The sequence below is a fragment of the Cottoperca gobio genome, chromosome 7 (assembly GCF_900634415.1).
Source record: "Cottoperca gobio chromosome 7, fCotGob3.1, whole genome shotgun sequence".
Lineage (NCBI taxonomy): Eukaryota > Metazoa > Chordata > Actinopteri > Perciformes > Bovichtidae > Cottoperca > Cottoperca gobio.
This window is the reverse complement of record NC_041361.1, coordinates 2304131-2326741: the sequence shown is the minus strand read 5'-3', so window position 1 is coordinate 2326741 and position 22611 is coordinate 2304131. Positions and strand designations below refer to the sequence as shown.

The 22611-nt window shown below is 40.9% G+C and overlaps 3 protein-coding genes across 5 annotated transcripts; 1 reads left to right on the top strand and 2 right to left on the bottom strand.

Moving 5' to 3' along the window:
• Nucleotides 1-131: 131 nt before the first annotated feature.
• pfkfb1 (6-phosphofructo-2-kinase/fructose-2,6-biphosphatase 1) lies at nt 132-19770 on the bottom strand. Of its 2 annotated transcripts, XM_029435594.1 has the most exons (15): nt 19575-19770; nt 18765-18872; nt 4556-4681; nt 4338-4434; nt 4139-4205; nt 3550-3624; nt 3200-3256; nt 2990-3111; nt 2671-2878; nt 2148-2294; nt 1880-1984; nt 1366-1495; nt 1211-1273; nt 1069-1133; nt 132-689 (listed from the first exon to the last, which is right to left on the bottom strand). In XM_029435594.1, the coding sequence occupies exons 2-15, from the start codon at nt 18775-18777 to the stop codon at nt 630-632; spliced, it is 1335 nt and encodes a 444-aa protein (XP_029291454.1). In that variant the 5' UTR covers nt 18778-18872; nt 19575-19770; the 3' UTR covers nt 132-629. The 2 variants fall into 2 exon arrangements, with proteins under 2 accessions (XP_029291454.1, XP_029291453.1); XM_029435593.1 differs by lacking the exons at nt 18765-18872; nt 19575-19770 and adding an exon at nt 7972-8124.
• Nucleotides 9047-15538, top strand: LOC115010802 (UDP-glucuronosyltransferase 2B20-like). 2 transcript variants are annotated; one of them, XM_029435592.1, is made up of 2 exons: nt 9047-9167; nt 12737-15538. In XM_029435592.1, the coding sequence occupies exon 2, from the start codon at nt 12739-12741 to the stop codon at nt 14347-14349; it is 1611 nt and encodes a 536-aa protein (XP_029291452.1). In that variant the 5' UTR covers nt 9047-9167; nt 12737-12738; the 3' UTR covers nt 14350-15538. The 2 variants fall into 2 exon arrangements, with proteins under 2 accessions (XP_029291452.1, XP_029291451.1); XM_029435591.1 differs by lacking the exon at nt 9047-9167 and adding an exon at nt 9910-9976.
• On the bottom strand, nt 15802-22603 carry LOC115010806 (P2Y purinoceptor 1). Its single transcript, XM_029435597.1, has 2 exons — nt 21988-22603; nt 15802-17463 (listed from the first exon to the last, which is right to left on the bottom strand). The coding sequence occupies exons 1-2, from the start codon at nt 22025-22027 to the stop codon at nt 16514-16516; spliced, it is 990 nt and encodes a 329-aa protein (XP_029291457.1). The 5' UTR covers nt 22028-22603; the 3' UTR covers nt 15802-16513.
• Between the last annotated feature and the right edge of the window lie 8 nt (nt 22604-22611).

Genomic DNA, 22611 nt, shown 5'->3' with positions numbered 1-22611 from the left:
ATTACTCCTAAATGCGAGTTTTCATTCCCCCCCAGAGCTCTTTCACAAAGACTCATTAGTGGCTGAGTGGAAGTCAACATTGTTCTTCTCTGTGGGAGTGCGAACACAAGAGAGAACACAAACAGGACTTGTGGATTTATTTTTGAGTCTTTGTTTATTTACATTATGTCATTCAAACCTTGCGTTTTATCTACATTACACACCAAATGTACAACATGTGTTGTTGGTTTGGGTGCTGTCCATGGTGCTGACCCACCTTTATAATTAGATTATTAACAACACACAACAGTTACACAAATTACAATTACAAGCTGTAAGCGTTTTCCTCTCAGCCTCACAACACAGTGCTTCAGTTGTGCCTCTAAATCATTTGTAAACAATGTGACACTTTAAAAAATTAAAATAAAAAGAAGAAAACTCTAGTCAAATAAGACACAGGAGGATTTCGCAGTCACGTAAACCAGAATCTGCAGCAGGAGTCCGTGTGCTTCTGTCGTGGACATATTTCCACCATCTCCTCCTGCATCAAACCTCAGCATTAACCTTTCACTGGAGTGCATCTCTCATATTTAGTGAAGCAAACACGTCCAGTTCCACGTGATTGTAGTCCTTCTCTCGCAAAGCAGTATTTATATGTGGTCAGGAACCGTCTGCAGAGCCTCCTCTGGGTTTCTGTTGATGTCGACGTTCTGCAACGACAGCAACATAAATACTCAGAGTCCAAAGTCCAAAACTATTCTACATATGAATTCTAAGCAGGTGTTTAGTATGTGGTGTGTTCATGCTGGAAAAGTGGCAAAGTGAGTTTGTACGTCTGTAGTAGACTGTTGTATTATTGACAAAAGCCTAACCGGGGACAAGGTCTATAGCTGGATAACCTATACACACTGCATCTGTTATATTCTGTAAAACAGTGACGACTGTGGCAGCGAGTGGGAATTACCCGATAATATGACATAACATTTCGCTTCATATGCTTTAAATACATCTGCATGTTTATCTGTAAGTGTAGGAGTAGCACAAATACACTGCTTATTGCTTATGAATCGAACACATGTGGAAACTTACCACTGGCCTCTCTCTGTGTGTGTTGACGGCTTCAATATTGAGGAAGAACGACTCAACTTTACAGCCTGAAATTGAGGAGAAAGTCTGTCAGACGGAGATTGACAGAGATATGGATATGTCACTCACTCAAGCATTTACCTACCATAAGCAATGGGTGTGAGTTTGAGCACCGTGTGAAGGGGGCATCTTAGATAAGGCAGCTCATCTTCAGAAGGGGTAGCAAATAAGATTATTAGTGTTTGTGGTATTGAAAACAACATCACAGACACACGCACACTTTACTCTGGGGTTCTGCACCTGCTGGTTTGTCTAGAAAGTAGGCCAGCAGGCAGCGAAACACAGCTTGGTGGCAGATAACCAGAACGTTTTCCTGCCTTTCCAGCTCCATGATCACCGGCTCTAGACGATGGACAAGGTCCTCATAGGACTGAAGAAGAGACAAAATTATTGAAGAGTTCATCAATTATTCAACCAGACTCAAACCATTTGACATGGGCACGCTATCAACTGACCCAACCTGAATTTAGTCAGACTCTCTTATAATGAACATGTCTGGCAGGAGACATGCTACGTAACCGCAATGTCTCGGGTTCGATTCCGGCCCCATTTCTACAGTCCTGTGTCTAATACCCCAGATTTGTATTGTCATTACAGCTAAGTGAGTGTTGGACGGAGCCAGCCTGGCTGAAGCTTTATATGTAACAGATCAATCTACTCGTCTAAGTCTTGGCAAAGCAGCTTCCGGGTGTGAAAGTGTTCCCGGTAAATAAAAGGTTAGATTAGGTCACAGTATATTCAGGGGAGCACTCACCTCACCCTTCGGGTAACGATAACGATACTTGTCCTGGTCTCTCAGTGCAAACTCTTCTGGTAGATTCTCCTGGATCTCTTCGTAGGTTAACTCCTCACATACACCCTGAGTGAGAATAAAGGAACATGAACATAACCATTCTTAGAAAAGGAGATCTCTTCTGGCTGTACAGCTGTAAACTCCGCACCATACACACACACACACACACCACTAATGCATTCAACCATGAGTGCACTGACACAGAAAGAGATGCACTTGTTGAACTCACAGCGTCGATCTCATTGAGGGCCTTCCACTGCTCGTACTGGACTCCCAGAGCTTCTGCAGTCTGGATGGTCCTCTTCATGTGGCTCGTCCACACCTTCAGCTCTCTGATATTCTGACCTCTGATGAAGGTCGCCAAGGCATTGGCATACTGGGAGCAATTTGTACATTTTCAAAGCAGAATTCATTGTTTACTGATTTAAATTGTGCGTTTAATGTTTGCATAAAAAGGATTAAACTTAACAAAATTAAGATTTTTTTGAATACAAAATATACAAAAAGCTAATACAATAAGATGTTTTGTTATAAATATAATAAATTATAAATAAATAAGTACCCAACAGTAGATACAGGTACAGCTGAAATGATTAGTCGATTAATCAATTAATCACCAGACTGGGGATATTATTAGACTTTTACATAAGTACGGTTTTACTTGTCACAGAGTATTTGTACAGCGTGTCAGTACTTTTACTTAAGTTAGGGATCTGAATACTTCCTGCACTGGTAAAGTATAATGTCCTCACCTTCTGTCCTCGAGGGGAGAGGCCTGAATCTCCACCAATGCGACCCGAGAGGTTGAGTTCGCTCTCTCCGTGGCGGCTCAGGTAGATGGATCTCGGGGTGACGTGGATGTTCATGAGGTAGTAAACTATCCTGCTTTGAATGTGATCCTGGACCCGGTTCACCAGGTATCTGCTGCCCACGTCGAAGATCTTGATGTAGGAGAGCTTCCTGTTCAAAGTCAGCATTGGGGAAAACAAACTATATAATTAATATGTTGGAGATTAAGAGAGAAGACGATGGTTTTAATGTCACAGGAAGAAAAGCATCCTGGGTAAGTACCTGTCCTTCTCATCGTCTATAGGCATGTAGCTGGCCCTGTAGCAGTCGATGCGCTGGCTGAAGTCCTCCATGGCCTCAACTATGTCACGATCTACGTAATCTGGACTCCCAAATTTTACTTGCTGGAAAGGAAAGACAGTTTTGGAATTTAATTTAGAAAATTGCCAGCCGCAAATATTTACGTTTAATAAAAACATATCCTTGACTGACCTTAATATTCTCTTCGATGATTTCTGGGACTTCACAGATTGATTCCACAAAGAACACCTTCATACAGGAAGTCACTCAAGAGTTAGAGTTATCAAATGACTGTGAAATACATGTTTGTGTTTTTAATCTTCTTCCTTAAAGTTGTTCAACCTTTGGACCGAGCCAGGTAGCTGTTCCAACCCTGCTTCCAGTCTTTATGCTAAGCTAAGCTAAGCTAAGCTAAGCTAACCACCTGCTAGCTCTAGCTTCAAAGGAAACAAACAGATACGAGAGTGATACCAATCTTCTCGTCCATCTCTCGGCAGATAAGTGTATTCTCCTAAATGTACAACCTCCACATAAGTACTCACTTTGTAGCCTTTCTCCTTTGCATAACTGAGGATGACTGCCCTCCTCTCCCTGGTGGTGTTGGTAGCATCAAATACCTGGATGGGACAAGACCAGCTGTTATCAATACATCCTTATAATATTGGCAAAACACAACAAAGCTTTCAAAACCATCATTGTATCATTTATTTTATCACTTTCTAATGATCTTCTCTGCACAAACTGATTGTTATCATGCATACCTCCTTACTCTCAACCTTATTAAATCAAATAATTATTCATTACTCACACTGTGACTCTTATTCTTGTATGTTGCACTCTGAATTGCGTTATTGCTGGAATAAATACACTTGCCTTGCCTTAAAGGGATACTCCAGGGATTTAGTGTCAAGCTTCATATTATTGTTTGCGTGGACATTATAGGACATCACAGGCTGAGTGGTATGTATGAGCTCTGTATGACCACTAAGCTGATCTGTATGTGTAAAATCGGTGCAGTGCGCCTTTAATCTCTGTGAGAACTGACTGAGCAAGTGACAAGTATAACACACGTAAAACAAGTAATTAATCGGTGTGTTTTATTGTGATCGGGACAGTTGTCCTCTTACTCACGGCTACTTGTCCCTGTTCCTTTAAGAAGTAGGCAGCGACGTCTTTGAGGGCGGCTGCTGCACAGGCCCTGAGAGAGAAGTTACACGCGTTTAGGCAAAGGAGCAAGAACTGACAAAATATGATGATAAATGTGACACGAAGATTACAGCGGTAGACAAATCATCATAAAACTAATAATTCTGACATTTATCCCTCTTACTTGCGGATCTTCATGGCTTCCTCATTGTTAGGATTGAAGAACTCAAAGTTCTTGTAGATCTTGACAGCCTCCCTGCGGTACTGGCCCACGTTAAACGCTGGTTGGGAGAGTAAAAAAAACAAAACACAGATTCCTTATGTGTTCAATGTGTGATGATGTAATACTGTTGTAAACATGATCATCGTCTCCTTCATAGACCAGGATTCACTTTGACTGACATTTTGTCGGCACTCCGATCCAGTTCAGGTAGCGAGTGAGCTTCTTGGAGATGTACGTCTTCCCTCTGGCTGGCAACCCCACCATCACGATCATTGTGGGAGAGTTACAGAACTGAGGCACCGAGGCTGAGTGGGAGACAAACATGCAATAACATCAAGCTGCTGAAGTTGAACATTTGAAGCGTTGCAAATGTAACACACCATCCAGCAGAAGAGCATCAGCCTCGTGTTCAAACGGTTAAATGAGTGTGTGAGGCTCTGTGCTGCAGGACATGTGTTGAGTGTGTCGCGCCCCAAGATAATCTTCATTAAGAGGGAGTATGAGCTCCAAGGTGCAGCTCAAATGTCTGCAAACTAGCGTAGTGAGTCACACGGATTATCTGCACCTGACACAGAAAACTGTCCAACCAGCCACCAACAAAATCAGATAATCAGACCCTAAAACAAGAAATTAAAGCAATGACATCAGCCAAATACACCCTTAAATACAGGAAGAACGTTTCCCAACCGGATGCTTCCCCTCCCCCTCCTCAGGTAGTCACATCTTGCAGTGTACTGCACCATATGGCCGACATTCACAGGAACAAAAACACTCCTAATCTCTAAGTATGTTAAAATGTCAGTCTCTTCCCTGCAGGTGGTTATCAGCTCAGCTGTAATCTACCAATGTTCCCAATGCAACACCAATATTATTCAAATCAAAGGCTTTGGTTCAGACGGTGTCACAAGTTACGCATTTTTCCCGCTATCCTGATCTGATTCAGTCTTTATATTTAGATTAATGAATTCAATGCCTTTTAAGACTTTTTAAGGAATCCGCAGGAGCCTGTATTTAATGAAGCTACAGTGAAGAGAGGCATCTCTGCAGAATGACCTCTGAGATTAATCAGCATTCCCTGCTCATACTGTTCCACACAAACCCCAAAGTGTTTTAAAGAGTTTGTGTGTTTCTTACCCAGCCATGACCTAGTTGTTGTCTGTCTCAAAATATGCCAGTAATTTATAAGGCAGGCTGCAGGGTTGCTTGCCAGTTAGCTGTACCCCATTAAAGTACCCGTATGGCCTGTGTGTGTTCATACAGGGACAGGGAGAGCCTCCAGGCTGTTCGATTATGAATGGAGTATGCTGTGTCAGCAAAAATGCTGAAAAGGCCCACGTCAGACACAGAACAGAGAGCCAGGCCTGGCTGTCATCCCATGACTGACTCCTCTGTCTGCCAGGCTGCTGCCTGTCTACCTGCATCCCCCGACAGGAGCTCGGTCCTGAAGGATTCAGCAGTATCAAACACACCAATGACTGCTGGAAGTTTTAAAGCAAAAACATCTGAAACCACAATGAGTTAGTAGAGACATAGCAAACAGCAGCAACACAGGATAGATGAGGCTTCTTCTTCCATTCAAACTGCACTTACATACTCTCCTGCGGTTCAAGCTGCAGCCAATCCCTGGCACCCAGATCTTGAGCAGAGGAGTCTGTGTGAGTTTGTTCTGCTCTGTGTTAACGGTGAGAGCCATGAGGCCCGAGCGGCAGGTGGAGGAGTGAGCGTTAACGACTGAGGCGCACCGCTTTGTGATCTGTGTGTGCATGCGTGTGCTTCAGTGAACACTACCTACTGCAGGTCAGCTGACTGTTGCTAAGGAGAAGCACTTGGTAGGCAGGAGGGGGGAGGACCTGAGGCCATGCTGCTTGTCTGCCCTCTCAGTCTGTTTCATGATTCAAAAAGGCCTGAGCTGCTCACATCTCTGTGGTGAGGTCAGACAGCAGAGAAGCATTCAAATCCACCGTCCTGTACATCGTGTGTGGTGACACAGCTTCTTTCTCAGTCAGAGGAACAGCAAGTCATGTGAGACAAGCATAAGCGAGGCGGGAACCTCTACTGACTTCAGATGAGCACAGTTGGTACTGCACAAGCTGTTTGTTTATCAAACTGTGGAGAGTGGAGCTTCTCCTTCTTACCACTAGAGGGCAGTTTGAACTTTAAATCTGGCTACTCTTAGAAGGGACTTATTGTTTATTAAATGGTCACTGCAGTAATACAAGTGGAAACATAGCACTGCACACATCTTTAAACTACAGTGGATGAATTGTTTGTGGAATTAACTTCATATGTGTTTAATGCATCTCACTTCTCCGTTACTATTAGTGATATAAACATTATTTAAATGCAACAGATGGAGTTCAAGTCAACACAGCTTTATTGATGCCGGAGGGCAATTCTGGTGCAACTAATCACATACAAATACAAATGTTCAACACTATCCTCTCAAACGGTTAGAGAGGACTTTGTTTCTCACAGAGACTGAGAACAGCCGAGTAAAGCTCACCAGCCACTGACTGCAGCTTCACCCTTAAAGATATCCATCTTCTTATCTACAGTATCTCCCCGTCAGAAAGCGAGTAAGCGTTTTTCTCGAAATGTCAAACTTTGGCTTGGAGTACAGCACTGGAACAAACAAGTATTTGATTACTTTCCACCGCTGAATGTCATTTGATGCTCCCTGGCAGACAAATGTACAAGTCAGCAGATACTTCGATGTATGACATATGAATCGTAATCTGCCTGATCCCAAAAGAAAAGGTCATGGTTGACATTATGTCCAAATGTAATGTTATTCATTCCATTTACTTCAAACAGGGAACACCATGCATCCAGATTTGTCTGGTGTTCAAAGTCTAACAGGCAGTTTCTCTTGGGCAGTGATTAGCACGGGAAGAGATAGCCACTAATGGCCAGTGTTTCTTGTTTTGGAGTTCGACCATGAACTGAAGGTACTGTACATGTTATTCTGTTGGGCATTTGCCCTGACAGGAGTTCAGCACGTCCTCCCAAACAAAAGCCTTGGGGATTTGGAGCTGGGGCTCTAAATACTTCTCCAACTCTCCTCTCTTTCACACACACACACACACACACACACACACACACACACACACACACACACACACACACACACACACACATCTCTCCCTCTCCCTCTCTCTCTCTCTCACACACACACACCTCTCCCTCTCTCTCTCTCTCTCTCTCTCTCACACACACACTAATATTACAAGCAGACATCTTTCTCTGTTGATCAGTCACTCCACATGGTTATCACTCATGCATGTAAGTGTGCAAAGCATGCATTATATATAAACAAAGCAAGTGAGAGGAGAATAGAAAAGCAACAATGAAGTCCATCTTAATGTCTATTTCTTATTTCTTACCTGCAAATTGAGCAGTTGCTTCACTCAACAGGTTACTGCATAGCATTATATGACACGTCTATTTTTACTCCCATATCACATCTGTGTTGCCCTCAGTATGAACATATTTATGGCCTGTATACGTCACATATTAGTAGAAACCTTGCTGCAAGGTGTCTTCCATGTATTGTTGTGGCATGCTCTATGCAGAGGCAGGTCGTCTGTGAGCTCACCTGCACTGTCACACCTGCAGCGCCTCAAATGTTCCAGCTTGGGAAGCTCCATTTTGCGTTACACTCCAAAGAAGCAGCCAGCAGAGTGGCTGAACACCGTCGACACAATCCACTCACTGGAATAAGAGGCCGGTAGCAACAGAACTGATGCCCTTTTTAAAGAAACTAAACCCCGCTGCCCAAGTATTCTCAGACCACCCCCCACCCCTACGAGCCCTCTCTTTTCATGCCACATGTGACATGTGATAGCTGCGGACTGGGCCTGTCCTTTAATGTTTGCCAAGGCCAGAGTTCACAACTTACACACATGGAAAGGGAAAAGCTGCACTCAGTGTGTCGTAACATGTACAAAGGTCACTAAGAAGGTGATTGTTGTTGCACAGGGAGACAACATTAACGCTAACGCCCCAAAATCACTCATCGTGCAAGTCCAGTTTATTGAACAGCAGCATTTTGTCAGCTGTGTTGCTTTGTCACTGAAGCATGAAATACACTCAACAAATGGGGAGGGTGTGAGTAGAGATCAAAACCCAAAAGGTTATTTACAGATAATATAGTACAGACAGTAAGTGTACAAAACTTTAACAATATATACCAACAGGAAATTGTACGATATGAAATCGGATGTCAATCAAATGACGACTTTGTAATATTGTGACAAAATAAAGTGAACTCAAACAAGACAGCATGCTTACTCATTTTAACAGATTATAATGTTTGTAACAAGAGTTACAAGATTATTCTCCTCTTTCTGAAGCCGACTCATCACCGTCAACTATTTATTTTGAGCATTGCATTGTGGGAGAATAGTGTGCATCTAATTAACCGGTTTGAGTGTATTTTATTTTCTCACTGTTTAGGTGTACAGAAATGTTCCTTGAGACTCTTTTGCCGATTTGAATCAAATCAATACTGAAGATAAACATATTAATAAAACCCGTTAGAACTCCTCTAGTATTTCTGGGATCCATATCCAGAAGGTTTTCAGTGCAGAGAAGCAAAAAAGTAAAAACAGGGGGAAGAAAATGGGCGGAGGGTTTGGAAGGGGACCTCCTCATGGTTGCATTTGTTTGGAAAAACAGGCAGCAGAATGGTTTCGTCAGGGACATGCAGAGTTATACATTCACTTGCATTTCAACCAGCAGCTCAGCAGGACTGCTGAGAACCATCGGACACCGGATTCTTCCTGGTCAGAGGTGAGGAACAAACTGTGTTGTTGCATGGACAATATTGTTTTCATCTTGAGATTGTTCAGAGGAATTTCAGGTCATTACATAAAAAAGGCCTGCAGTACAGCATGTTTCTTTAGACAAGACTTTGCATGTTTGCTGTAAATCTACTCTTGCAAAAATCTCACTTGTGTAGAAAGATTAAAAGACCACAACCGCTTTGCTGTACTTAAAATGACACGGGCACTTCCAGAGAGACATCAGCCTCAACACGCAACCGTATAGAAAAAATAGGACCCGCAGACATGGTGTTGAGGCTCTGCGTGTGCGGTTACACTCGCACAGAGGGATGAGGAGACGCTGTGTGCAGCGTACAAACAGCCCTCGTGGACTCATCATGACTCATTCAAATCTAGAATTACCACCTCACGGTAGTATTCCTCCACCGACCAGTCAAGCTGCAGTTTATATCCATGACTGTCATCACATCATAATTTTATCCTACTCGACATGTGTGAAATTGTCATAATTAGCGTATGATCTGTGTTTTGTAAGAGCACAGTGACCTTTGTCCACCACATTCTTATCAGTTCATCCTCGAGTCCAGATATCGTGTTCACCAAAATGGGACGGACGTGCATATGTCGTAAATATGGACAGCTGGAACGATACACGGGCCTTACGTTTCAGAGTTTTGACGTATCAGTTTTCGTGACATCCCTAGTGGAGACACATAAGGAAAAGACTCATCACTCGGGGAAACGCCACCATGCTGGTTACATGGCAGCCTCAAAAGGAGATACAAGGTCACCCAATAACAAAAGCTTTTGTCACAGGTACTAATGGAATTTAAGAGGCCATCTACAATCGTGTTTCAGTTCGGGGCATTCCTCTAACATTTGGATTAAAGCAAAGAGTTGCAAATCTTCTGGGTTTATAATAACACAGATCGCCTTTCTCCGTAGTCTCATCTGTTCCCGTTTGTTTTTGTTCCTTGGGACTTGTGTTGATTGGAATCAAAATGAAGATACAGCTGGTTAGATATCATAACCTGCAGGGAAACTATTGTATTATCACTCTATGGGGGGAAGAAGAAGAACCTAACAGTGCCACAAGTTAAACATTGATAAAAACATGTTTATTTTCCATAATTGTCCTTGTGTTTGGATGGAGAAGTGGGTAATCTATTACTTTTTCCTTCAGAATTTAGTCATTTACTAAAAACATACTTTATATAAAAAAAAAAAAAAATCAACTGTTTGACGCACGCGCAGTGGTAGAGAGCAAAGGCTACATAGATTTTGGGTTTGAATGCATCAAACATGTTAGTACTCCTTTAATATTTCTGTGAAATTTAGCATTCCGGTGGTTTGTAAAATCATACCCAGATGGTATCTGGTGCAGAGAAGCAAAACATCCGTAACAGGGCGCGAAAATGGGCGGAGGGTTTAGAGGGGACCTCCGCATGGATTCAATTGTTTGGAAAAACAGGCAGCAGAATGATGAAGTCAGGGACTTGTAGAGTTATACATTAACTTGCATTTCAACCAGCCCACTGAACAGTGGTTCATTGACAAGATTGGAAACTGGATTCTTCTGAGTCCGAGGGAAACGTCACAGTCTGAGGCTGCAGAGGCCAGAGGTGAGGAGCTCTTGAACCAACACTTTGAGTGTCGCTGCATGTGAGCTCAGTTTTCAACTTTTTATTGCTAATGTGTGTGTTTTTTTATCTTATGATTGTTCACAGTAACTTCAGCGTGGTTAATGTCATTGTATAAAAAGAACAGCATGTTTCTTTGTACAAGACGTTGCATCTCGACTGTAACCGACTGCTGATAAGAAAAGTCGCACTTGTGTAGAAAGATTAGAAACCACAAATGTGAATTTATTTTCAATGCCCTCGTGCCCCATTTCTGTTGCCACTTCATCTCAAGCTGAATCTAAAGTACAGCTCAGTCAGGTCGTGCATCTAGGCCGTGGTTTCATATATCCTGTGTACTGCATTTTGCAATGGGTGGTTGCGCACACACACACACACAATACAGTTTAAAATGGGGAGATTATAAGATAAAACGTTCAGATGAATCACAGATTTCATTTTGGACACTGCAATGTTTGCCATGTTACTTCTGTACTTCTCATGCTTAGATAGTACAAAGCTCTGATGGACGACGCTTTCATGCATCATGCGCACAAGGACTTTGACTTTGTGAAATGGTGCTGAACATTAACAGTTCCAGGAATGCAACTGCGTCCTCAGACACAGGACAAAGAACAACATGTAGCAGATGGTTAGATCTAGAAAAGACATACCAAACACAGATTTAAAGAAAATAAAAATGTGCGAATGCACGTCATCCCTGTCAGGTTTAAAAGAGACACACCGCGATAAGTGTTTCTTCTGAGGCAAAGAGCTTGAGTTTTGTTATATGTATAAAACAAGGGAAGTGAGAAAATATAAGATTTTGACAAAAACGCAATTATGAACATTTCGTTATCAAACTGCTTTAATGACATTCATATGTAATTAGAGTTTATGCAAACCGACTGAAGCGCCATTTGGCGTTATGACACGTTCTGGCAAATGAACCAGTGCTGACAGCATTAGGCTCTAAATCCATTGCATTAGTAATAAAACAATATGACAATGTGATTAACATACAATTACACAACGGAGCCACAGGTCTGACAGGACGTTCACAATTTACAGCCAAACCAAGGCCGGCAGCATTAAGGAGATCACATTTCAGATGGAGGTGGGAGGGAGGGAGGAAGCTCTGGAATGTTTGTTTACTAAAAGGTTGATGTGTTTGTTGGGCTGAGGAGACAAGACGTGAAACTTAAACTGCGCCAATATGGCAACAATTTGGATCTATACGAGAGGCAGCTGCATCTTTGCATCACATAAAAACATCGACGAGGCAACGTGTAAACACGGCAGCAAAGAAGTTGTGGTCCACTATTTCTGTTGGATCCGGTTGTCATACCAGAACAATGATTGAAGGACGACCAGACAAAAGTTACTCAGTTAGTGAGCTGTGGCAGTCATGGGTCGTCTCAAGACTGAGCATGTGTACTCAAGCTGTATAAACACAGACTGTCAGTGAGAGAATCTGCACTCGGCGGAGTACAAAGTCTCTACAGTGTGCCTCTTTTGCAAAAGATGATTAAAGACTCAGAAGGGTGGGCAATTATGTCCACCTTATTCCCGGCCCCATGATACCTTGAGTTAATTATGGGCATGATTTTTATTTATTGCTTGCAGATGCTGGTTGAGTAATCAGCATCTGCTACAGGTGTTTCTCTTTTATTTTGGAGATTTACGGGAAATAAATGACGTGAGAGCACAGCTTGTTACCCTGAAAAGAGATTAGTGTAGCTTTCCAACGGTGTAAATTATATTAACATTTATCAGGTGTCCAGACACTACTCCAATGAATGCTTCGTTGCTCCATGTCTGCTCAGCTGGATGTATAAATGTAATGTAAACGTTTTAAGATGACAATATGGGAGATAATATGTGGAGTTCTTCTATAGCTTGAGCGTTGTATGAACTGCAAATATTTGTTCAGTAAAGTTTTGTGTCTCTTCTACAGTGATGGGGTCATATCCAGCGCTGGCGTTCATCCTGCTGTTTTCAGCTTCTCTGTCCTCCAGTTGTGATGGTGGGAAAGTGCTGGTTTACCCTGTAGATGGGAGCCACTGGCTAAACATGAAAATCCTGTTGGAGGCGCTTCATTCTCAGGGCCATCAAATCACGGTACTACGTTCCTCCACCAGCTGGTACATTTCCGAATTCTCACCCCATTACACCTCCATCACTATCACCCAGGAACAGTCCCAAAACTTAGAGAGCCAAGAATTCATGACCTCTTTCTTGAAGAGGTCAATAGAGATCCGTCGGAATAAAGGCTCAGTGTGGGCGTTTTTTGAGTTTTATAAAAACATTTTCAACATGATGGAGGAGAACCAGAAAGGTGTGGCAAAACTGATCGTCAGCATCTTTGAGAATAAGATACTAATTAAGGAGCTGAAGGAAACTGGATATGATCTTTTTCTGACTGACCCTGCATTTCCAGGTGGAGTGCTGTTAGCACACCATCTCCAGCTTCCCTTGGTTTTCAATGTGCGCTGGCTTTTTAATGGCGAGGCCCACTTTGCCATCGCTCCTTCACCTCTGTCCTACGTCCCTCAATTGTTCTCTGACCACTCTGACAAGATGGACTTTTTCGAGAGAGTCAATAATATAATCCGTCATAGTATGTTGGTTTACATGTACCACTTTGTCATAAATCCGCCTTACCAGGCTGTGTGTGATCATTACTTTGAACCTGATGTCAGCGTCATGTCACTCATCCAGGGAGCTGATCTCTGGCTAATGCGGGTTGACTTTACATTCGAATTTCCTCGTCCCACCATGCCCAATGTCGTCTACATCGGAGGCTTCCAGGGTAAGGTCTCCAAGCCTCTTCAATCAGATTTAGAGGAATTTGTGCAAAGTTCTGGTGAACATGGGGTGGTAGTGATGACTCTGGGGACCCTGCTGAGCGACCTCGGCCCTGATATAACGGAGATCGTCGCCTCGGCATTTGCCAACCTCCCTCAAAAGGTTGTGTGGAGACACATCGGGAAAAGACCCATCACTCTGGGAAATAACACCATGCTGGTTGAATGGCTGCCTCAAAATGATATACTAGGTCACCCTAAAACCAAGGTTTTTGTCACGCATGGGGGTACTAATGGAATTTACGAGGCCATCTACCATGGTGTCCCAGTTCTGGGCATTCCTCTCATCTTTGACCAGAACGACAACATGGTGCGTCTCAAGTCGCGGGGAGTTGCAGAGATTGTTGACGTGACGACCTTGGATGTTGAGTCTCTTACAAGTGCTCTGAAGAATATTCTAGACCCAGCTAAGCCATACAAACAGAATATGCTCAAACTGTCACATCTACATCGTGACAAACCAATGAAACCCATAGACAGTGCAATTTTCTGGATAGAGTACATCATGAGGCACAAGGGCGCAGCACATCTGCGCACTGAGGCGTACAAGTTGCCATGGTATGCCTATCACTGTCTAGATGTGATGGCAGGTTTTGTAGCATTTGGTTTGCTGATCATCGCTTTAGTTTGGGTTTCCTGTAGATGTCTCATTAGATGTTTGATAATGACCAAGAAGTCCACATCCAAGTCCAAGAACGAATAGATAACCTCATGATAATGCAAGCTGGAGACTGTTAAGAGTAAGATGAAACGGATCCAAAATTAACAGTGGAAAGGAAACTATGGAATAACAAAAGGAAGCCCTATACAACACTTATATGAATATATTGCAAAGTGTTGGAAAGTCTTATTCCATAACAGCTTTAAGATGTTCAAATGATAAGCACTATTCTCTCTACTGAACTATCTTTTTGAAAACATAAATGGGTTCTTTGCATATTTCACACACTGCATGGGAATACGAATTGCTGCGATTTGAGTGTTTTTCAGGGGCCGATTTAGTGATTTGGGGGTACCAGGCAAAAGCTGTCTTGCTTAACTTTTCACTCTTCTCTAACTGTTAATTTTGGTATTGACTTTTTTTTTAAGCAAAACTATTACCTATTAATAATAAAACTATTAATACTGCACAGAAAATACCTACTTTGTCTGTTCAAGGTGGACCTTTCAATTCTTATATAATGCTGGATAGTCAATGAATAATAATGCATGATATAATAATTGTAATATTTTGAGTAAGATCTGAATCTGCAACATAACCAATAAGATTTCAGGAAGGCCACAATTAGCAATGTAGACGTCATTGAACCTTTCACGGTACAGCTCTTGCTTTGACAAAACTCTTGAAACAGAGTTGGGGTTTCTGGCACAACTTCACCTACTTCCACGGGTCATAGAAACTGACCGGCAGGCTGGCCGTATTTGCCCAGTTGAAGCCGGAGGACCATCACTGTGAAAATACAAAGGGTTGTGGGCTTGGAGTAGCCACTCGACCTCGGTGCTTAAGAAGATAGCAAAGTCCCAACACAGCCGGAGGGAAATTCTCCAACATTATAACATATTTATATGGATCGTACGTGGATCAGTAACGTCCTTATTCAATATCCGATGAGTGAATTACGTCAGTATCGAAACCCAATACCAATATTGGATCAGAATCCAATCCTAGCTAATACAATGTCAATATTATTTACAGTGTATTAATAGAACACTTACATTAAATTGCATTTATTTAGCTGACTTATAATATATATTATTTCACTGAATACATACAAGAATATTCTGGATTGATGTAGCCACCTTTCTAAAGAAGAAACATGTATGTTGAAATAAATATGTTTGATAATAATGCTTTATTTTTGTCAAGATAAGATTGAAAATAACATGCTGGAGCCTATATTATACAATTATTTATAATGTTTTGAAAACTCCAAACGAAGCCAACACACACTTTATTAATGAATTTAATCAATATAGCACCATCTTAACTCACGTTAATAGACCTGTTAGTTATGAAATTAATATTATAATGTGATCCATGTTTTGTAAAATCTCTTAATGGAGCCATCAAAGGGTGCATCTTGATGTTCTGCATCACATCTTTGATCCCCTTTGTGCAGTTGATGCAGGTGTTTTGCAGTCAGTGAAGCTCATACAATTTGCATCATGTTTATTTTTACAAACTTCCTGTTTTACTTCAGAGGGCATGCATCACACTTAGCACTAAATTTCTTTTTTTAATCTGAGCTTTTTTAAGGGCGTTAACAGCAACGAGACAACCACATAGACGTTGAGCCAGTACACTACATGTTTTTTCCCCCTTTAATTTTGGGGTTTCTTTTAGGAAGTTTTTCCTTGTGCGATGCGAGGGTCTAAGGACAGAGGATGTCGTAACCTGTACAGTCTGTAAAGCACACTGAGACAAATATATAATTTGTGATATTGGGCTTTACAAATAAATTTGATTTGATTTAATAGTGAAAGATGACGCAATGCAATTTCACACTTGGTGATGGAAAGTCTTCATCAGATATGCAATCTGAACCGATGAATTATAGACATTTAATACATTATATGATCCTTATCACTCCTCAAACATGTACTGAAAGAAAGCAATGATACATACAAAAGCTGTTTATCTTCATTTTAAACATTTGTTAGCATTTTGTAACCGCATCATGATAAACATAAAGATAAGAAATGTAACAGTCCAGCAAAAGCATTTTTCAGGCAAATAAAGCAATTCAATAAGAAAATGACTGACAACTTTATTCACATTGTAGTCAATTCAAACCACCAGTTGTGATGGAAAGCTGCGTGCCGTTTGAGCTATTTGTTATTTAACAGTAAATGTTTAAAAATGATAACTACGGTAAAACCTCATCTGCAGTTTGTGGTACAGGCACAGATTCGGAGTTTGACAGAAACAAACGGCTGAACATCCGACGAGCTGGCTGGAGTAGACGTCTGAGCTGAGCAGGAATATCTTCATTTCCATGGAGGTAAACCAGAGGGTTGAGAGCACTGTTCAGACACACAAGGCCCCGACTTATCTGATGAGCGATGTACACTGCATCAGACCATTTACGGCATATTCTCTGTTTGGACAGAACTCTCGACCAGAGGTTGAGGTTCTTCAATACATGATAGGGGATGTAACAAACAGAGAAGAGAAGAATCAATATGAACAACAACTTCGAGCATCTCTGTTTCAGTACCTTGTCAGTGTTGTTTGTGCGACAGAGAACGACAATCACATGTCCATAGCAGCCCAGAGTGATGAGGAATGGGATGAAAAAGCCAGTGAGTGACCATCCAACGCTGTATTTCAGGTAATCCTCAACATAAGTCACACCGGTGGTTTCATAACATTTCCCAGGTTTGTTTCCAAATGTTTTAGTGTAGAACATGTCTGGAAGGCTTTGAACGCTCACAAACAGCCAAACCAAGACTGAGATCCCCACAGAGTGACTGACAGTTATTCTTCCCATCACTCTCATCGGATGGACAATGGCGAGGTACCGGTACACACTAATACACGTAAGGAACCCAATGCTGCCATATAGATTCAGGTTGAAGCAGAATCTTGTTATCTTGCAGAACGCATCTCCAAAGATCCATTTACTCTTCAAAACATAGTACACCACCAAAAATGGTACCGTGAGCAGATACAAAATATCAGCAATTCCGAGGTTGAGAACAAAAACATTGATGTTACCCAGTTTCTTCCAGTTGTGCAGCAAAGACTTCAATCCCCATCCATTAGCTACCAGACCAATGATGAAGACTAAGATGTAAACCGGAGGCAGAAATTTGCCTGAGAAGTCAAAGCTGACACGAGTACAGGAAGATTTATTCATTCTGTCTTCTGGAATGAAGTTACAACAAATCTTTTCCTCCGTAGATGACCTGACTTATGAGAAGTGTAAGAAAACGTGTGATGACCTACTATTTGTTCAGCAAGCTCTGCTATCTCAAATGCAAATGCAGAGATCAAAGTAAAGATATGTCAGGATGTGCATGTGCGCTTTGTCCATTTGCTTCATCGTGCAATGAAATGCCATGTGGGAGGATGTGGTCTCTAAAAGCAGAATGTGTTGAAGATATTGTTTTAAAGTCTTCTTCAAATGGCAGTGAACATCCCATGTGTAGCTCCTTATGTGACAGTAACAGTTTTAGCACACAAAGTACATGTGTGTGATGTTATTTATGACAAATAAGTGCTTCATCATTCACATAACTGTGAAGGAATGTAAGAGTTCCTACTTCTGTCTGACACTGACACTCTCCAAGCCTTTTTGAACAATTACAACATATTGAGACCTGCAGATTCAGTGAAATATACTCTAAAGGATTTAAAAGTTGTTTTCTTTTTACATTTTACATACATGTGAATGTATGCAGAATTATACTTACATATATAATTAATTATTTAATATAGTTATTTTATTAATTGTCTATTATGGATCATTGATTCACAAAAGTATAACTAATACCTTGATTTAAATAAGCAAAAAGACAACAGCCACACACTAATAAATAAACGTATGGGTCCCATGTTGGTTTTTAATGCTTAGCAGGTGTGGTGAAGTTAATGTAAGAAAATGGCCAGAGGGTGGTGTCAAAGTCAAGGTTTTAGCTGATCTATATCAAAAGGGTTTATTAACTTATGAGCACAAAAGTAAACGAGTCTTGTGTGGCAGTGCATTATAGTTTTTATTTGCGCGTGTTAGTTTGTGAGGGTGGTCATCTTTTTGGGTGAGCAAAAAAGGGGAAAATCTACTGGCTGTTATAAGAGTGGCAGTTTTTCTTCATATTTGTAGGTAAGCTGTATTAAATAACAGAAATCTGCAATAATGTTGAATAATTATAGATTTTTTTTAAAGTCTATAGATAAGAAAAAGTATAAACTATTGAACCACAACCACATGACAAAATAATATACCGTACACTGAGAAAAACCACATTGCTTAATATTCGTATAGCAAACAAACCATTTGTATTTCAATTAACCTTTTAAAACAATAGTAAACGTTTATCTATCCGCCTATGGTTTTATCAGGGGCTTGTTTTAAATCCACAGTGAACATTTAGTAGAAATGTGTTGTTAGTACTCACAAATCCATGGCATGTCACCTGCAGCACCGAGGACAGGTGCAGAATGGAGAGAACGGAGGCAGCAGGTGAGAGCTCGACGCCTCTCAGGGTCCAAGGAGCTTTACGGTCCTCTTTGTGTAATGAAAACAAATGTCTCCTTAGTCACTTAAATCAACCAAAAGCTCATGTATCTCATACCAAGTTAGGTTTATCTTAGCCAACAAGACTAGCTAACACTAGTGTTGGAATGTAACTAAGTACATACACTCAAGTACTATACTTAAGTACAATTGAGGTTCTTAGTATCTTCATTGTATGCTACTTTATATTTCTATTCCACTACATTTTGTAGGCAAATATTTAACGTTTTACTGAACTTCATTTATTTTATTTTAGTTTGGCTACTTTGCATATTTTGATTATTATTACATTAATTAAATGATGATGTATTATAACAAGCTAAGCTTAGCTATCCAGCATAATGTAAATTCATTTGAATTAGCCCAACCTTTACTAGCTGCAACTTTAAAGTGAAGTATCATCAATAATTATAACCAGTAAATAAAATATAAAGTTATATATTATTCTGAAATGGACAATTCTGCATAATGAGGACTTTTAATTGTGGTACTTTAAGTATAACTTTGATTGTAGGACTTCTAACGGTCGCAGTCATTTTTAAACTGTAGCATTGCTAACGTTATTTCTCCACCACTAGCTAAAACACACAATGCTAACGTCGCTAGCATGCTAACGCGCTAATCGCGTAAACATTTTTTTTTAAAAACCGCATCAAATTGGTACAGTATTAAAAATCACACGTTTATTTACCTTCTGAAGATTGTAATAACTTCTCAGTCAGGTGCTAAAAATCTGCGTTAGTCGAAGTTAGCGACATATTCCGAATTGCCGACCGCAGCGATGTTTAAACGGCTGCGTCCTGCGTCTCATTAGCCTGACGCTGGTTCTCCCTGCGGCCTCGAGCCTCTGCAGCCCGGCTCGAGCCTCTACAGCCCGCCTCGAGCCTCTACAGCCCGGCCCTCCGCCTTCACCATGGCAGGTGTTTGGGCTGGAAGTTTACACAAATACATGTCAAAAGTGTGATTTCTGTGGACTAGAAAAGTATATTATGTCACTGAATACATACAAGAATATTCTGGATTGATGTAGCCACCTTTCTAAAGAAGAAACATGTATGTTGAAATAAATATGTTTGATAATAATGCTTTATTTTTGTCAAGATAAGATTGAAAATAACATGCTGGAGCCTATATTATACAATTATTTATAATGTTTTGAAAACTCCAAACGAAGCCAACACACTTTATTAATGAATTTAATCAATATAGCACCATCTTAACTCACGTTAATAGACCTGTTAGTTATGAAATTAATATTATAATGTGATCCATGTTTTGTAAAATCTCTTAATGGAGCCATCAAAGGGTGCATCTTGATGTTCTGCATCACATCTTTGATCCCCTTTGTGCAGTTGATGCAGGTGTTTTGCAGTCAGTGAAGCTCATACAATTTGCATCATGTTTATTTTTACAAACTTCCTGTTTTACTTCAGAGGGCATGCATCACACTTAGCACTCCACTGCAACCACAATATCTGTTCTCTCAGCAAACATTTTCAAATGGCTGAAATTAAATTTCTTTTTTTAATCTGAGCTTTTTTAAGGGCGTTAACAGCAACGAGACAACCACATAGACGTTGAGCCAGTACACTACATGTTTTTTCCCCCTTTAATTTTGGGGTTTCTTTTAGGAAGTTTTTCCTTGTGCGATGCGAGGGTCTAAGGACAGAGGATGTCGTAACCTGTACAGTCTGTAAAGCACACTGAGACAAATGTATAATTTGTGATATTGGGCTTTACAAATAAATTTGATTTGATTTAATAGTGAAAGATGATGCAATGCAATTTCACACTTGGTGATGGAAAGTCTTCATCAGATATGCAATCTGAACCGATGAATTATAGACATTTAATACATTATATGATCCTTATCACTCCTCAAACATGTACTGAAAGAAAGCAATGATACATACAAAAGCTGTTTATCTTCATTTTAAACATTTGTTAGCATTTTGTAACCGCATCATGATAAACATAAAGATAAGAAATGTAACAGTCCAGCAAAAGCATTTTTCAGGCAAATAAAGCAATTCAATAAGAAAATGACTGACAACTTTATTCACATTGTAGTCAATTCAAACCACCAGTTGTGATGGAAAGCTGCGTGCCGTTTGAGCTATTTGTTATTTAACAGTAAATGTTTAAAAATAATAACTATGGTAAAACCTCATCTGCAGTTTGTGGTACAGGCACAGATTCGGAGTTTGACAGAAACAAACGGCTGAACATCCGACGAGCTGGCTGGAGTAGACGTCTGAGCTGAGCAGGAATATGTTCATTTCCATGGAGGTAAACCAGAGGGTTGAGAGCACTGTTCAGACACACAAGGCCCCGACTTATCTGATGAGCGATGTACACTGCATCAGACCATTTACGGCATATTCTCTGTTTGGACAGAACTCTCGACCAGAGGTTGAGGTTCTTCAATACATGATAGGGGATGTAACAAACAGAGAAGAGAAGAATCAATATGAACAACAACTTCGAGCATCTCTGTTTCAGTACCTTGTCAGTGTTGTTTGTGCGACAGAGAACGACAATCACATGTCCATAGCAGCCCAGAGTGATGAGGAATGGGATGAAAAAGCCAGTGATTGACCATCCAAAGCTGTATTTCAGGTAATCCTCAACATAAGTCACACCGGTGGTTTCATAACATTTCCCAGGTTTGTTTCCAAATGTTTTAGTGTAGAACATGTCTGGAAGGCTTTGAACGCTCACAAACAGCCAAACCAAGACTGAGATCCCCACAGAGTGACTGACAGTTATTCTTCCCATCACTCTCATCGGATGGACAATGGCGAGGTACCGGTACACACTAATACACGTAAGGAACCCAATGCTGCCATATAGATTCAGGTTGAAGCAGAATCTTGTTATCTTGCAGAACGCATCTCCAAAGATCCATTTACTCTTCAAAACATAGTACACCACCAAAAATGGTACCGTGAGCAGATACAAAATATCAGCAATTCCGAGGTTGAGAACAAAAACATTGATGTTACCCAGTTTCTTCCAGTTGTGCAGCAAAGACTTCAATCCCCATCCATTAGCTACCAGACCAATGATGAAGACTAAGATGTAAACCGGAGGCAGAAATTTGCCTGAGAAGTCAAAGCTGATAGTTTGGCATGTGTAATTCATTGTCTTCTGGGCGGCAGTTAGTACAGTTCCTTCCCTCGGTGAGTGTGAAACAGAATCACAGCATGGATCGTCAGAGAAGACTTGAGTTGCTGCACCTGCTGGTATCCAGGAAATAGCATGGGTTGTGTGTGTGTGGTTGGCTGGTTTGTCACATCAGAAAGGATTTAACTTTTAACTGAAAGTGATCTAAAGAGGATCCATGCTGAACTCATGTAACAGCTTAGCCTACAGTTACAGGTTAAAATGTGCTGGTTTGAACACGCACGTAGGTTTTCTTCCTTTCTCTGACACCACCGAGAAAACCTTATGAGAAATGGAAACTGAATGTCAAGCTCGAGTTCAGTCACGTAAGCTTCTAGCACCATTTCTAACATGAGTTTTAAACGTGATGAATAATCACGTTTCTGTGTCATACAGCCCCAGGAAGTAGCCAGCACCTTTTGTTATTCGGATAGATTCTTTCTTTTTTTAATCTATTATATGGTAGGGTACAGAAACTGTAAGGTTAACCACATCCTGTGGTAACGCACTTTGTGTTGCAGCTTCTCAACAGAGAGCTGATGGTATCTGAAGTTGTTGCGCTG